The 13460-nt window shown below is 36.0% G+C and overlaps 3 protein-coding genes across 3 annotated transcripts; all 3 read right to left on the reverse strand.

Annotated features, from left to right (window-relative positions):
• Positions 1-48: 48 nt before the first annotated feature.
• On the reverse strand, positions 49-4615 carry LOC124381927 (XK-related protein 8-like). The gene is made up of 3 exons (XM_046843881.1): positions 4261-4615; positions 1377-1567; positions 49-1304 (listed from the first exon to the last, which is right to left on the reverse strand). The coding sequence occupies exons 1-3, from the start codon at positions 4566-4568 to the stop codon at positions 460-462; spliced, it is 1344 nt and encodes a 447-aa protein (XP_046699837.1). The 5' UTR covers positions 4569-4615; the 3' UTR covers positions 49-459.
• Positions 4616-6637: 2022 nt separating this feature from the next.
• On the reverse strand, positions 6638-9510 carry LOC124381926 (XK-related protein 8-like). The gene is made up of 3 exons (XM_046843880.1): positions 9125-9510; positions 8175-8365; positions 6638-8101 (listed from the first exon to the last, which is right to left on the reverse strand). Exons 1-3 carry the CDS (start codon positions 9430-9432, stop codon positions 7248-7250), a joined length of 1353 nt encoding a protein of 450 aa, XP_046699836.1. The 5' UTR covers positions 9433-9510; the 3' UTR covers positions 6638-7247.
• A 1443-nt stretch (positions 9511-10953) lies between these two features.
• On the reverse strand, positions 10954-13375 carry LOC124381754 (XK-related protein 8-like). Its single transcript, XM_046843600.1, has 3 exons — positions 13044-13375; positions 11470-11660; positions 10954-11393 (listed from the first exon to the last, which is right to left on the reverse strand). The coding sequence occupies exons 1-3, from the start codon at positions 13373-13375 to the stop codon at positions 11089-11091; spliced, it is 828 nt and encodes a 275-aa protein (XP_046699556.1). The 3' UTR covers positions 10954-11088.
• Between the last annotated feature and the right edge of the window lie 85 nt (positions 13376-13460).

Genomic DNA, 13460 nt, shown 5'->3' on the forward strand with positions numbered 1-13460 from the left:
GATTCTGCTACAATGAAGTTATGCTACTGTAACAGATAAAACCTGTATACAGTCAACCCCCCGATTAATAAATTATAAATTCATAACATTTTTATTTAAAATTTAAAAAAAGTTTATGCTACACTATTTACAATAGTACAGTCAGATGGGAATCTGAGAACGGCACATTAAAGTACATCGATAAGGTAAAAATGTTGCAAAATAATAATACACTGTTTTTTTATGCACATGTTTATTCTATATACAGGTTGGAACTTAAGTTACTGTACATGAGGTGCACAAACAAGTACATGATCCTATTAGTGCCATAAGGTGGACAGCCTAAGAGACTGTAGAATAAAATGTGCATACATAAAACATACATTTTATTTACACATGTTTACGTAGAAAAAAATATAATGCTGGAAAATAAAATACTAGGAATCTGCATCAGCAGTACATCTGGACCGAAAATCTGGATCAGCAGTAAAAATTCCCAGCCATGATTTTCATTCGTTTTTGGACCCCTGTTAAATCCTTTTGGGTTGGTGGTGTAACAGTAACAGTTTCAAATAGAGGTTCAGGTTCCTCTGTCTCAGTCGAGTCCTTCTCTAGATTACCTAAACTTTGTAGCATTACTCTATACTGTGGTTTCTTATCTCCGACGTGTAGCTGGTTCAGCAAAATTGTTTTTTTAGGAAGAAATTTCCATTTATCCATATTGAACTGTAACTCCTTTTCTTTCTCATGCAACTGTAATTCCCGTTGTTTGGGATGAAATTTCCAGTAATAAACTAGTCTCAATACGATTCCTAAAATGTAACTGAACATTAACAGAGCAATAAGTAGGTAAGGATTAATAGGTAGTGGACTAAGACGAGCTGATTCCACAGATCTTCTCCACCACCACAATCCCAGCAGCAGCATCATGTCCATCACCATAACCACATGGTAGATAATTCCTTTGTGTTTTGTATTTCCACTTGTTACATTAAACCAGCTGAAGTACCAGATGAGGGCTACAGTGGCTCGGTACAGCCATTCTCCAGATTTAGAGTCCATGAAGTCTGTGTTCTGCCACCAGGCCCAGAGGAAAAGCAGCATCCACAGGGACAGGAAGTGAGCAGCAATGTAGCAGGGCAGGACGGAAGCAAATAGAGACACGCATACTACACGTGGGCCTATCAGAAGCAAGTTCCATAAGAAGTAGATTACTGAGGAAGTCCATCCCATCCTAAACTTCTGAGGGACAAGCGCACGCATGTTGCGATGGAAGGATAACACGGTAAAGGAGAGTGAGGAAAGAGAGGCGAGGATTTTGATGACTGGAAATAGAAAGAAAATATATTATAACATGTCCAGAGACTGAATGACAGGGTTTTTTGTAATGGTCTGACCTGTGAAAAAATGCAGTTCTGGCATCTCTATGATGAGTGCCATCATCAGGATGAGCTGTGGGGAGCTTTCAGAGAATGCCTCGAAAAGACGCAGCATGCTGAGGTCGTGATTCAGGTACACGGCAATTCCTTCTTTTAAAAGTTCACCCTGTTTAATGCTGGTAATTGAGATCTCCATTACGGCTGCAAACCTTCAGTGAAAAAAAAAAACACAATTTGACACAAAGCACATTATTGTAGAGAATGTCTAGAATACACTATATTACTATATTACCACAACCAGAATGTTTGGATACTGTGTAAAATATAAGTATAAACAGAATGCAATGATTTGCAAATTTTATAAACCCATATTTTACTTACAATAGATCATAGAAAACAAATCAAATGTTTAAAATTAGAATATATTTCATTTTAAGGGAAAAAATAAGGTCATTGTAATTTTTGATGGCTGCAACACATCTCAAAAAAGTTGGGACAAGGCCATGTTTACCACTGTGAAGTATCACGTCTTCTGTCTGTATACATCTGGGAACTGAGGATACCAGTTGCTGAAGAGAAATGGTGTCCCATATGTGTCAGATTCTAGCTTCTCAACATTCTGGGTGTCCTTTGTTGTATTTATTGTTCCATCATGCACCTAATATTTCCAAATGATGAAAAGTCTAGACTGCAGGAAAGCCAGTTCAACTCCTGGACTCATGCTATTGTAATAGAAGCGGTATGACGTTAGCATTGTCTTGCTCAGAAATTAGCAAGGCCTTCCATTTTGTTGCACTAAAACCTGTATATATTGCTAAGCATTGATGGATCCTTTCCAAATCTGCAAGCGGCCCATTCCACAGGCACTAATGCACTCCCATACCATCAAAGATTTTTTAACTGAGCGCTTATAACAAGCAAGATGCTCCCTGTCCTCTTTAGTACGGAGGACGTGGTGTCCATGGTTTCCAAAAAAGAATAAAAATTTCGATTCATCTGACCATAGAACAGTTTTCCACTTTGCCTCAGTACATTTTAAATGAGCTTGGGCCCAGATAGAAAGGTGACTTTCGGGATCATGTTCACTAATGCATTTTTCATTGCACTATAGAGAGTTAACCATTTGTGGATGACATGGCAAACTGTGTTCATAGATAATTATTTCTGGTGTTAATGAGCCCATGCAGTAATTTCCATTACAGAATCATGACCGTTTTAAATGCCGTGCCGCCTGAGATCACTTTTTAAACAGAACTTTTAAACAGTAAATGATGAGATATTCAACTGGTTCTGAAATTGTTCTATAATTTGTAGACACAGTGTTTCACAGATTGGTGAAGCTCTGCCCAAATTTACGCCTGAGACTTAGTCTCTCTAAGATACACTATTTACAGTGGAACCTCTGAGCTCATGTTCAGCGCCATGACCTCGCATGCTCGCGACTTTCATTCCGACCGGCGACTCTCATTCAGATCGGCTCGTGAGCTGCTCAAAACGCTATCTAATCAAGGTTTATCTCATTAAAATTGTCTAAAAAATGCTTTAAAACTATTTTTATTATACTTTACTGTACCTGTACTTTATTTTTTTTAATGAAGCATTGTAATTGCTATTAATTTACAAGTATTGTTAAAATAGTCTAATAATTAAGTGTTATGGAGTGAAATAGTGTTATTTACTCATTTAAATCAATTTCGTATAGTGTTCTTTGGGTTTTACTGGGTCGGAAGGGGCGTATCAAAAGGTCGCGAAAATTCGGAACTCGCGACCGGTCTTGGTCCCTAACCCTCGCCAGCTCCGAGGTTCCAGTGTATACCCAATCATCCTACTGACCTGCTGTCAATTAACCACATTAGGTGTGTAACCCCATTTAAAAAATTCTACTAATATTGTAGTTTCACTCCCAACCATAGGGGGAACTATTGGATTGAGTCAATTAGACCAGCATTTTATTTCCATTTGCAATTCTTCTCCTCAGAAATGCCAGCAAAACTAAAACTTGTGGAATTCGAAACGCTGGTTTTGAAAGCAGAAAACTGAGGAAACACTGCGAAACACTGCTCCTTAGCTACATGCTTCATAGTGTTGCAATGCTAAAAGGTGTCTAAGGCCGCAGTACGTTAGCATCGTTGTTGGTTATTCAATATGACCGAATACGATTATAAACATGATTATTATAACCGAGGTACATAGTCAATGTATTTATTTGTGTTAAATCGTGAATTTTTGATAGATTAGTAATCATGCTAATTCATGTCCATGCTAAACCTGTTTTAAACAGGCTGATTTTGCATGTATAACAGTTCAAGAATACATTTGTAACTTTCTGTTGAATAACTGTACTTAATTATATATATAATAATATATATATATTTTTTAAACAATACTTTCGTACATGGCTAGATCTTTTCTCTGTTCGTGTGTTTTCTCTTCTCCACATCGGACCCCTTAAGTAGCAGCAAACTATACCGATTCAGTAAATATGAACACATTGTTTAATAAAGTGACACTTTTATGGCTATTTGGGTCCAAAGTCCAAAGCTAAGAGCTAAAAAAAACAACTAATACATAACTTTACTTCACTGATCATTCTAAATAATACAGCAATATAATAAAGGACAGCTAAAAAAGTACGATTTTAATGAATTTGTGTATTAAAGTCTACAAGATTTAATTTCTCAGTTAAAATCTGACATTTCACTTAAGCACACAAATTTAATGGTGGACCTCAAAAAATTCTGAGATATATATTAGACTCAATATTGACTCCCAGTAGCTGCTCTAATAGATCCTATGACTGGAACCAAAGCGTTTTATCTTTTTTCAATTTCTGTTTGTCATTTCTCTTTCTACTTTCCAATAATTTATCTCGGTTCTATAAAACAAAAGAAAAAGCACAAACCTGACGAAGACTCCGAGCTGAAAGATGTGCACTATATTCATTAAACCGTGTCTACTGATGAATTTCTCGACATTAGTCTCCAGGTTTTTGGAAGAATCTGTGTACCAGAGCCAGCTGAAGATCTGTAGTAGAACTGAGGAACTGAGTAAAATGCATATTAACAAACCCATGGAGAAGTATTTCTGCTCTTCATAAAGGGACACGATAGCCCACACGTCCAGTGCAATGTCCACGAGGAACAGAAACAGAGACAGCACAGAAAATGTCACATCTGACCACAAAAAATGGAAAGGGAAACCTTCTTCCATCGCATAAGCTCGGACGTTTTCTTTCTGAAACCAAACCCAGCCTGAAGCACAAAATGAAAGCAGTTGTAATATTCTACTATTGGCTAAGAGGCCTCCCTCTTTACGTAACACCATGTAAATATGTCATGGAGCATGATTTATTGGCAGGCTTTACAAGGAACTAGGGAAGTAAACATTGCACCTGTTACACAGTCTAGATAAAAGTACAGAAAGTGACACATATGGGTCAAACAGTAATAGTGGCATATTTCATTTATATTCTGCACAGTTTCCTGAATTCAGATGCAGGTTAGCAGTAGAAATTCCCAGCCATGTTTTTTTTACCCTTTTGTGTATTTCAGGTACAGTGTTTTAAATTGAAGCTAAAACTGTGAGCTCAGGTTCAGGGGACTCACCCGAGACTACCATTAGAATAGTAATACATTCTTCATAACATTCTAGTTTCATCTTGGGATCTTGATATTTCTGATCTTCCTGATCTGTAAAATGGGTTTCTTGGGATGAAATATTCAGTATTAAACCAGTTTTAGTAGGTAGATGAACAACATTAAAGTAAGTATGTAAGGATTAATAGGTAGTGGACTACGAAGAGCTGATTCCACAGATCTCCACCACCACCACCACCATAAACACAGCAGCAGGATCATGACCATACTCAAAGTGAATGGATGGATGTATGGATTGACTGATTGATTTATTGATTTCCAGTTCACAGATATACAACAAAGTACAATCAACAACATATAGAAGAATATTAAAGCTAGATAAAATAAAAAAAAAGGCAAAATGAGAAAAAGGGTAAAATTATTTAAATAAATAAAAAATACACTGATACACTGTTTACACTCGTGCACTCATTGCTGTAATAATGCAAAATTTTCTTTTTTTGTTTGTGTTTCGTCAGTAAATAGATGTATTTCGTGCTTTTGTTTTTGTGTGTATGAGTTTTTACTTGATTCTGAGGCTCAGTTTAGCGCTCATGACTTTATCGTCATCACGGCGCCCCCCCGAAGGAAATCGCGCCTACTTCAATTTACGGTGAATATGTTCCGGATATATAAATGCGAATCGGTTTTTCTACATTTTCGTGTCCTCGTGTTTGCTTGCTGTCCTCCGGTGATCACTCTGAGACTTAAAATGCAAGGACAATCACGGATCCAGAGATGAACCGCTTCGATTAAAAAAAAACAAAAAAAGCTCTTTACACTCGAACCCTTTAATTCCAAAAAAAGTTTGCTTTCAAGTATAGCAAAAGTGACGATCTCATCACTTTATCTGTTTCATCTTCTGCCATGCATTATAATTATTTTTGTGATTATATTTGAGCCTCGACTTCTGATAAAGCAGCTATGACAAATCATTTATCCCAGTTATTATAATTATACGTTGTGAGTGTGTGTGTGTGTGTGTGTGTGTGTGTGTGGAGGATGTTTGGGTATGAATGATTTGTTTGGCTAGTACTCTGATGCTGATGTGAATTGACCATGTTTCATAGGATATAGTTTATTCATATTTTACTCCTTTAATTATATATATTTTTTGGGTGACCAGAATACTGTTTTTGTTGTTTTTTGGCCCAGGCAAGTTTTCCTGTGTGTTATAATACTATTTGTGGCAGCATAAATAAAACAGTTTCAAAACTCCTACTAAGAGTGTGGTGTGAAAATGTAAAAAAAAAAATTATTCTTCATTAAAAAGATAAAAGTGTGGTTTTAATGCTTAGCCTTTAATCATTTTACCAAATATAATTTTTATTACATATATTTACATATATGTTATTGTATAACCATGGCAATGTGAAGAAACCATTAAACCATTTTGTTTGAACAATTTAAAGTAAAAACAAAAAAAAGGGCCAAATTGTTTTCTTAATAATGCTTATAAAAAAAATTTAAGTAGCACAATGTAAAAAATCTAAACCTATATAGCAATTGCTGTCAATAGATGAAAATATTTTTGTATAAAGAAATGTATACAAATATATTAAGTTTGTGTGTGTGTGTTAAAATATATATATATATATATATATATATATATATATATATATATATATATATATATATATATATATATATATATGATGTAATGATTAGCAAATAACAAAAATCCTTATTTTAGTCACAAAATAATAATAAAAAAGCACCCAGATTCTGCTACAATGAAGTTATGCTACTGTAACAGATGTAGTATGCAGTTAGCGTTGTTTTACTCAAATATACCAGGATTTCCCTGAAAAAGAAATTTGTTGCTCTAAAACCTGAATACAGTCAACCCCTGATTAAATCGTGTTTCGGAACTTGCAGCTCGGAAAATTCGGAAAATTATTTCATTATTAATTTTAAGTGATAAAAAAAACTATGTCCATTACTTCATATTTTCTGTTGAGTATGGCATCAAAAAGGAACCAACTTACTGGTGTTATGTCTAGATGAACTCACTAAGGTACCATAGGGGCTGCAGGGGGGGTGCGTCCAAAATTTGTGGATTAGGAGTTCCAGGGGACCACTGTATACCGTTTCACATTGATAAACTCTTTCCAAATGTGCAAGCTGCCCATTCCAGGCACTCCCATACCACCAGAATAAAATGTGCATACATAAAACATACATTTTATTTACACACGTTTACGTAGAAAAAATATAATGAAATATAATGTTGGGAATAAAATACTCATCTGCATCAGCAGTAAAAATTCACAGCCATGTTTTTCATTCGTTTTTGGACCCCTGTTAAATCCCTTTGGATTGGTGGTGTAACAGTAAAAATTTTAATTTGAGATTTAGGTTCCTCTGTCTCAATCACTGAGTCCATCGCTAAATTACAGTATATAGGATCTAAACTATGTATCATTTTCCATGCACCATATTGTAGAATTTCATCATCTAATTCTAGCTCGACCCGCACTTCTGTTTCTTTAGGAAGAAATGTATTTAACTGTGGCTCCTTTTCTTTCTCATGCAACTGTAATTCCCGTTGTTTGGGATGAAATTTCCAGTAATAAACTAGTCTCAATAGGATTCCTAAAATGTAACTGGACATTAACAGAGCAATAAGTAGGTAAGGATTAATAGGTAGTGGACTAAGACCAGCTGATTCCACAGATCTTCTCCACCAAAACAATCCCAGCAGCAGCATCATGTCCATCACCATAACCACATGGTAGATGATTCCTTTGTGTTTTGTATTTCCACTTGTTACATTAAACCAGCTGAAGTACCAGATGAGGGCTACAGTGGCTCGGTACAGCCATTCTCCAGATTTAGAGTCCATGAAGTCTGTGTTCTGCCACCAGGCCCAGAGGAAAAGCAGCATCCACAGGGACAGGAAGTGAGCAGCAATGTAGCAGGGCAGGACGGAAGCAAAGAGAGACACACATACTACACGTGGGCCAATCAGAAGCAAGTTCCATAAGAAGTAGATTACTGAGGAAGTCCATCCCATCCTAAACTTCTGAGGGACAAGCGCACGCATGTTGCGATGGAAGGATAACACGGTAAAGGAGAGTGAGGAAAGAGAGGCAAGGATTTTGATGACTGGAAATAGAAAGAAAAAAATATTATAACATGTCCAGAGACTGAATGGCAGAGTTTTTTGTACTGGTCTGACCTGTGAAAAAATGCAGTTCTGGCATCTCTATGATGAGTGCCATCATCAGGATGAGCTGTGGGGAGTTTTCAGAGAATGCCTCGAAAAGACGCAGCATGCTGAGGTCGTGATTCAGGTACACGGCAATTCCTTCTTTTAAAAGTTCACCATGTTTAATGCTGGTAATTGAGATCTCCATTACGGCTGCAAACCTTCAGTGAAAAAAAAAACACAAGTTGACACAAAGCACATTATCGTAGAGAATGTCTAGAATACACTATATTGTAGTTTTGTATACATTTTGTGTGAATATTGTTTATGGTGCATCTATTATGCACTGTTGTTAAGGAGGCAATGAAAATGTTTGCATGAGCTCCTCTGGTGAATTGGTCTTACTTACTTCTTCTCGAACTTAGGTAGAGGTTAGCGTCTTTTCTTTCCTGCCATTGGATCAGTGCCATAGGTGCTACAGTTGCAAAATGTTTCTCCAAATGTAACATTTTAATAACACACCTAACACTTTAATGCTGCACCCAACCTTTTTAAAACATGTTCCAGCCATCAAATAAAAAATGACCAAATATTTTCCTTAAAATACTACATTTTCTCAATTGAAACATTTAATGTTTGTTGTATTGTGAATAAAATATGGACTTATAATTAATTATATATATATATATATATATATATATATATATATATATATATATATATATATATATATATTTCTCAGTTAAAATCTGACATTTCACTCCGCTGGTAACTCTTCTAATAGCACACAAATTTAAGGGTGGACCTCAAGAAATTCAGAGATATATATTAGACTCAATATTGACTTCCACTAGCTGCTCTAACAGATCCTATGACTGGAACCAAAGCGTTTTATCTTTTTTCAATTTCTGTTTGTCATTTCTCTTTCTACTTTCCGTTAATTTATCTCGGTTCTATAAAACAAAAGAAAAAGCACAAACCTGACGAAGACTCCGAGCTGAAAGATGTGCACTATATTCATTAAACCGTGTCTACTGATGAATTTCTCGACATTAGTCTCCAGGTTTTTGGAAGAATCTGTGTACCAGAGCCAGCTGAAGATCTGTAGTAGAACTGAGGAACTGAGTAAAATGCATATTAACAAACCCATGGAGAAGTATTTCTGCTCTTCATAAAGGGACACGATAGCCCACACGTCCAGTGCAATGTCCACGAGGAACAGAAGCAGAGACAGCACAGAAAATATGACATCTGACCACAAAAAATGGAAAGGGAAACCTTCTTCCATCGCATAAGCTCGGACGTTTTCTTTCTGAAACCAAACCCAGCCTGAAGCACAAAATAAAAGCAGTTGTAATATTCTACTATTGGCTAAGAGGCCTCCCTCTTTACGTAACACCATGTAAATATGTCATGGAGCATGATTTATTGGCAGGCTTTACAAGGAACTAGGGAAGTAAACATTGCACCTGTTACACAGTCTAGATAAAAGTACAGAAAGTGACACATATGGGTCAAACAGTAATAGTGGCATATTTCATTTATATTCTGCACAGTTTCCTGAATTCAGATGCAGGTTAGCAGTAGAAATTCCCAGCCATGTTTTTTTACCCTTTTGTGTATTTCAGGTACAGTGTTTTAAATTGAAGCTAAAACTGTGAGCTCAGGTTCAGGGGACTCACCCGAGACTACCATTAGAATAGTAATACATTCTTCATAACATTCTAGTTTCATCTTGGGATCTTGATATTTCTGATCTTCCTGATCTGTAAAACTGGTTTCTTGAAATGAAATGTCCAGTAATAAACCAGTTTTAGTAGGTAGATGAACAACATTACAGTAAGTATGTAAGGATAATTAGGTAGTGGACTAAGAAGAGCTGATTCCACAGATCTCCACCACCACCACCACCATAAACACAGCAGCAGGATCATGACCATACTCAAAGTGAATGGATGGATGTATGGATTGACTGATTGATTTATTGATTTCCAGTTCACAGATATACAACAAAGTACAATCAACAACATATAGAAGAATATTAAAGCTAGATAAAATAAAAAAAAAGGCAAAATGAGAAAAAGGGTAAAATTATTTAAATAAATAAAAAAATACACTGATACACTGTTTACACTCGTGCAGTCAGATGGGAATCTGAGAACTGCACATTAAAGTGCATTGTAATGAGGTAAAAACGTTGCGAAATAATATTCTATTTCTATGCAACCATTGAGTCTGTAGATTAACGTGTAAATGTACATGCAGTACACATTTTATTTACAAGTTTCTTTATTAAAAATATAATGCTGGGAAGAAAATACTCAAGATCTTTTGCTGATATAAAATCAGGATTAGCAGTAAAAATTCATGGTCATGTTTTTCATCCGTTTGTAGGCACCCAACGACCCGATCCTTTGGGTCGGAGCTGTAACAGTAACTTCGGGTTCAAGTAGGAATGCAGGTGTCGGTTCCCGCATCTCAGTTGAGTCCGTCTCTTCAGTACCTCCAGTACATAGCATTGATTTTGCTTTAGTCTCTGGCTTATCATCTTGTACATCTACCTGGATGTGTAAGTCTGATTGTTTAGGAAGAAATTTGCAGTAATTAATTAGAAAGTTTCTTTTTCGTTGTGTTAGGACTGAATCTGTGAGGATATATTCCTCTTCTTTCTCACACAACTGTAATTCATTTGGTTTGGGATGAAGTTTCCAGTGATAAACTAATTTCAGTAGGATTCCTATAATGTAGCTGAACATTAACAAAGCAATAACTATGTAAGGATTAAAAGGTAGTGGACTAAGATGAGCTGATTCCACAGTTATCCTCCACCACCATAATCCCACCAACAGCATCATGTCCATCACCATAACTAAATGGTAGATAATTCCTATGCGTCCTGTATTTCCACTTGTTACATTAAACCAGCTGAAGTACCAGATGATGCCTACAGTGGCTCGGTACAGCCATTCTCCAGATTTAGAGTCCATGAAGTCTGTGTTCTGCCACCAGGCCCAGAGAAAAGCAGCATCCACAGGGACAGGAAGTGAGCAGCAATGTAGCAGGGCAGGACGGAAGCAAAGAGGGACACACATACTATACGAGAACCAATCAGAAGCAGGTTCCACAGGAAATAGATGATTGAGGAAATCCATCCCATCTTAAACTTCTCGAAAAGGAATGAAAGCATGAAGCAATGGTAGGACAACATGGTGATGGAGATCGAGGAAAGAGAGGCGAAGATTTTAATGACTGAAAACAGAAAAACAAATATTATCATAAAATTCAGAGACTGAATGACAAATATTTCTTTTTGTCCTGGTCTCACCTGTGAAGAAATGCAGTTCTGGCATCTCCATGATGAGCGTCACCATCAGGACGAGCTGTGGAGCGCTTTCGGAGAATGCCTCGAACAGACGCAGCATGCTGAGGTCTTGATTCAGGTACACGGAAAGTCGTTTTTTTAAAGGTTCACCCAATTTACACCTGTTACTTGATATCTCTATTACGGCTGCAAACCTTCGGGTGAAAAGAAATTGCAGTATATGAGCAACATTATGCAGATATTCTCCTGAAACTGATTTGACATCACCAGAGGTGGGAAGTAATGAAGTGAAAATACTTCGTTATTGATTTTTGCTGGTATCAGTATTTTACTTCACTATTTCTTTTTTGAACTTTTTACTTTCACTCATTATATTTTTACACAAATATCTGTACTTTCTACTTCATACATTTTCCAAACAGACTCGTTACTTTAGTTTTAATTTTAAACATGAGTATCTGGACACATTTACAGAATGTCTAGAATTCTCTATATTACTACAGTTTCCTTAAGACCTTAAATCTGATGATGCTCCTATACACAAATGTGGTTGTTTGTAGGAACATTGGAGTGAAACAGAGCCCTGACCTCCTTCACCCCAATAATGATATTTTTTTTTACTACAGTACATGGCTAAACTATTCCGAGTGTGTTTTCCACGTTGGACCCCAATTCAGGGAAAATTTGTTAAAAGGACACTTTCATGGCTATTTGGATTAAGTTGCCAACACTAATATTAATACGTAACTTCACTTCATTGTTCATTCTGATTATACAAAAATATAATACCTGAAACTGTCAATAGATTAAAATATTTAAACACGATTAATCAAATGATGGTCATGAGTTAACTCATGATTAATTGCAATTTAATCACACATTCAAGTTTTTACTACTCTAATGGGCATGGACAAATATTAATGCTTAATGCAAATGTATGTTTACTATTAGTAAAACCAAACTCAACATAAGAGCATAAAAACAAAATATTCTTTGAATATTCTTTCAAAAAATGTTTTGAAGTTTTTGGAAATGGAACTTTTGCTTTGTTTTCACACGGATGGTTTAAATTGTCGGATGTGCGCATCATGGCGGATTTTGGTGCTTGATTTGAGACTTGCCGCATCAGTAAAACAAATGTTTAGTGATTAAAGATCCTTTTTTTTCCTGGAGTTTATTATATTTTAATATCTGAGTAAAGCAATTACAATGTGAATAAACGTGTGTTGCGTTGAAGGTTTTAATTTCACCTCTTTTATTTATATATTTTTTTAGTGTCCTTAAAATTCATTTGCGTTAATGCGTTATTTTTGACAGCTCTACCTGAGACCTGAAAAAAGTCAGATTTTTAGGAATTATTCTATTATAAATCTACAAAATTCTATTTCTTTTACATTTCAAAATAGAAATGTAACCTCAAGAAATTCAGAAAAATATACTGGACTCAATATGAACTCAAATAGATCCTGATACTGGAAGCAAAGCCTTTAATCTTTTTATATTTCTGTTTAATTCATTTCTCCCACTTCTTTCCACTAATATTTTTTGCTATATAAAAAGAAAGCAAAAGCACAAACCTGGTGAAGACTCCAAGCTGGAAGATGTGCACTATATTCATTAACCAGGGTCTGCTGATGAATTCCTCAACATTAGTCTTTATGTTTTTGGAAGAATCAGTGTACCAGATCCAGCTATAGATCTGCAGGAGAACTGAGGAACTGAGCAAAATGCATACCAACAATCCCATGGAGAAGTATTTCTGCTCTTCATAAAAGGACACTATAGCCCACAGGTCCAGCGCAATGTCCACGAGAAACAGCAGCAGAGACAGCACAGAAAATCGTACAGCTGACTGCAAAAAATTTAAAGGAAACCCTTCCTCCATAGCATAAGCTTGGAAGTTAATCATAGAAATCAAGAAGGGCTTTCGAAAACACAAAATGAAAGCAGTTCTTATTTTGTACTACGTGACATCACACATCATATGTAAAGGT

Source organism: Silurus meridionalis, chromosome 29, assembly GCF_014805685.1.
Source record: "Silurus meridionalis isolate SWU-2019-XX chromosome 29, ASM1480568v1, whole genome shotgun sequence".
Classification (NCBI taxonomy): domain Eukaryota; kingdom Metazoa; phylum Chordata; class Actinopteri; order Siluriformes; family Siluridae; genus Silurus; species Silurus meridionalis.

Coding starts and splice junctions, on each gene's coding strand:
- LOC124381754 (XM_046843600.1), bottom strand. CDS start 13,375: ATGATTAACTTCCAAGCTTATGCTATGGAGGAAGGGTTTCCTTTAAAT. Junction 11,661..13,043: donor CAGCTTGGAGTCTTCACCAG/GTTTGTGCTTTT, acceptor TTTCACCCGAAG/GTTTGCAGCCGTAATAGAGA. Junction 11,394..11,469: donor AGAACTGCATTTCTTCACAG/GTGAGACCAGGA, acceptor TTCTGTTTTCAG/TCATTAAAATCTTCGCCTCT.
- LOC124381927 (XM_046843881.1), bottom strand. CDS start 4,568: ATGGAAGAAGGTTTCCCTTTCCATTTTTTGTGGTCAGATGTGACATTT. Junction 1,568..4,260: donor CAGCTCGGAGTCTTCGTCAG/GTTTGTGCTTTT, acceptor TTTTCACTGAAG/GTTTGCAGCCGTAATGGAGA. Junction 1,305..1,376: donor AGAACTGCATTTTTTCACAG/GTCAGACCATTA, acceptor TTCTATTTCCAG/TCATCAAAATCCTCGCCTCT.
- LOC124381926 (XM_046843880.1), bottom strand. CDS start 9,432: ATGGAAGAAGGTTTCCCTTTCCATTTTTTGTGGTCAGATGTCATATTT. Junction 8,366..9,124: donor CAGCTCGGAGTCTTCGTCAG/GTTTGTGCTTTT, acceptor TTTTCACTGAAG/GTTTGCAGCCGTAATGGAGA. Junction 8,102..8,174: donor AGAACTGCATTTTTTCACAG/GTCAGACCAGTA, acceptor TTCTATTTCCAG/TCATCAAAATCCTTGCCTCT.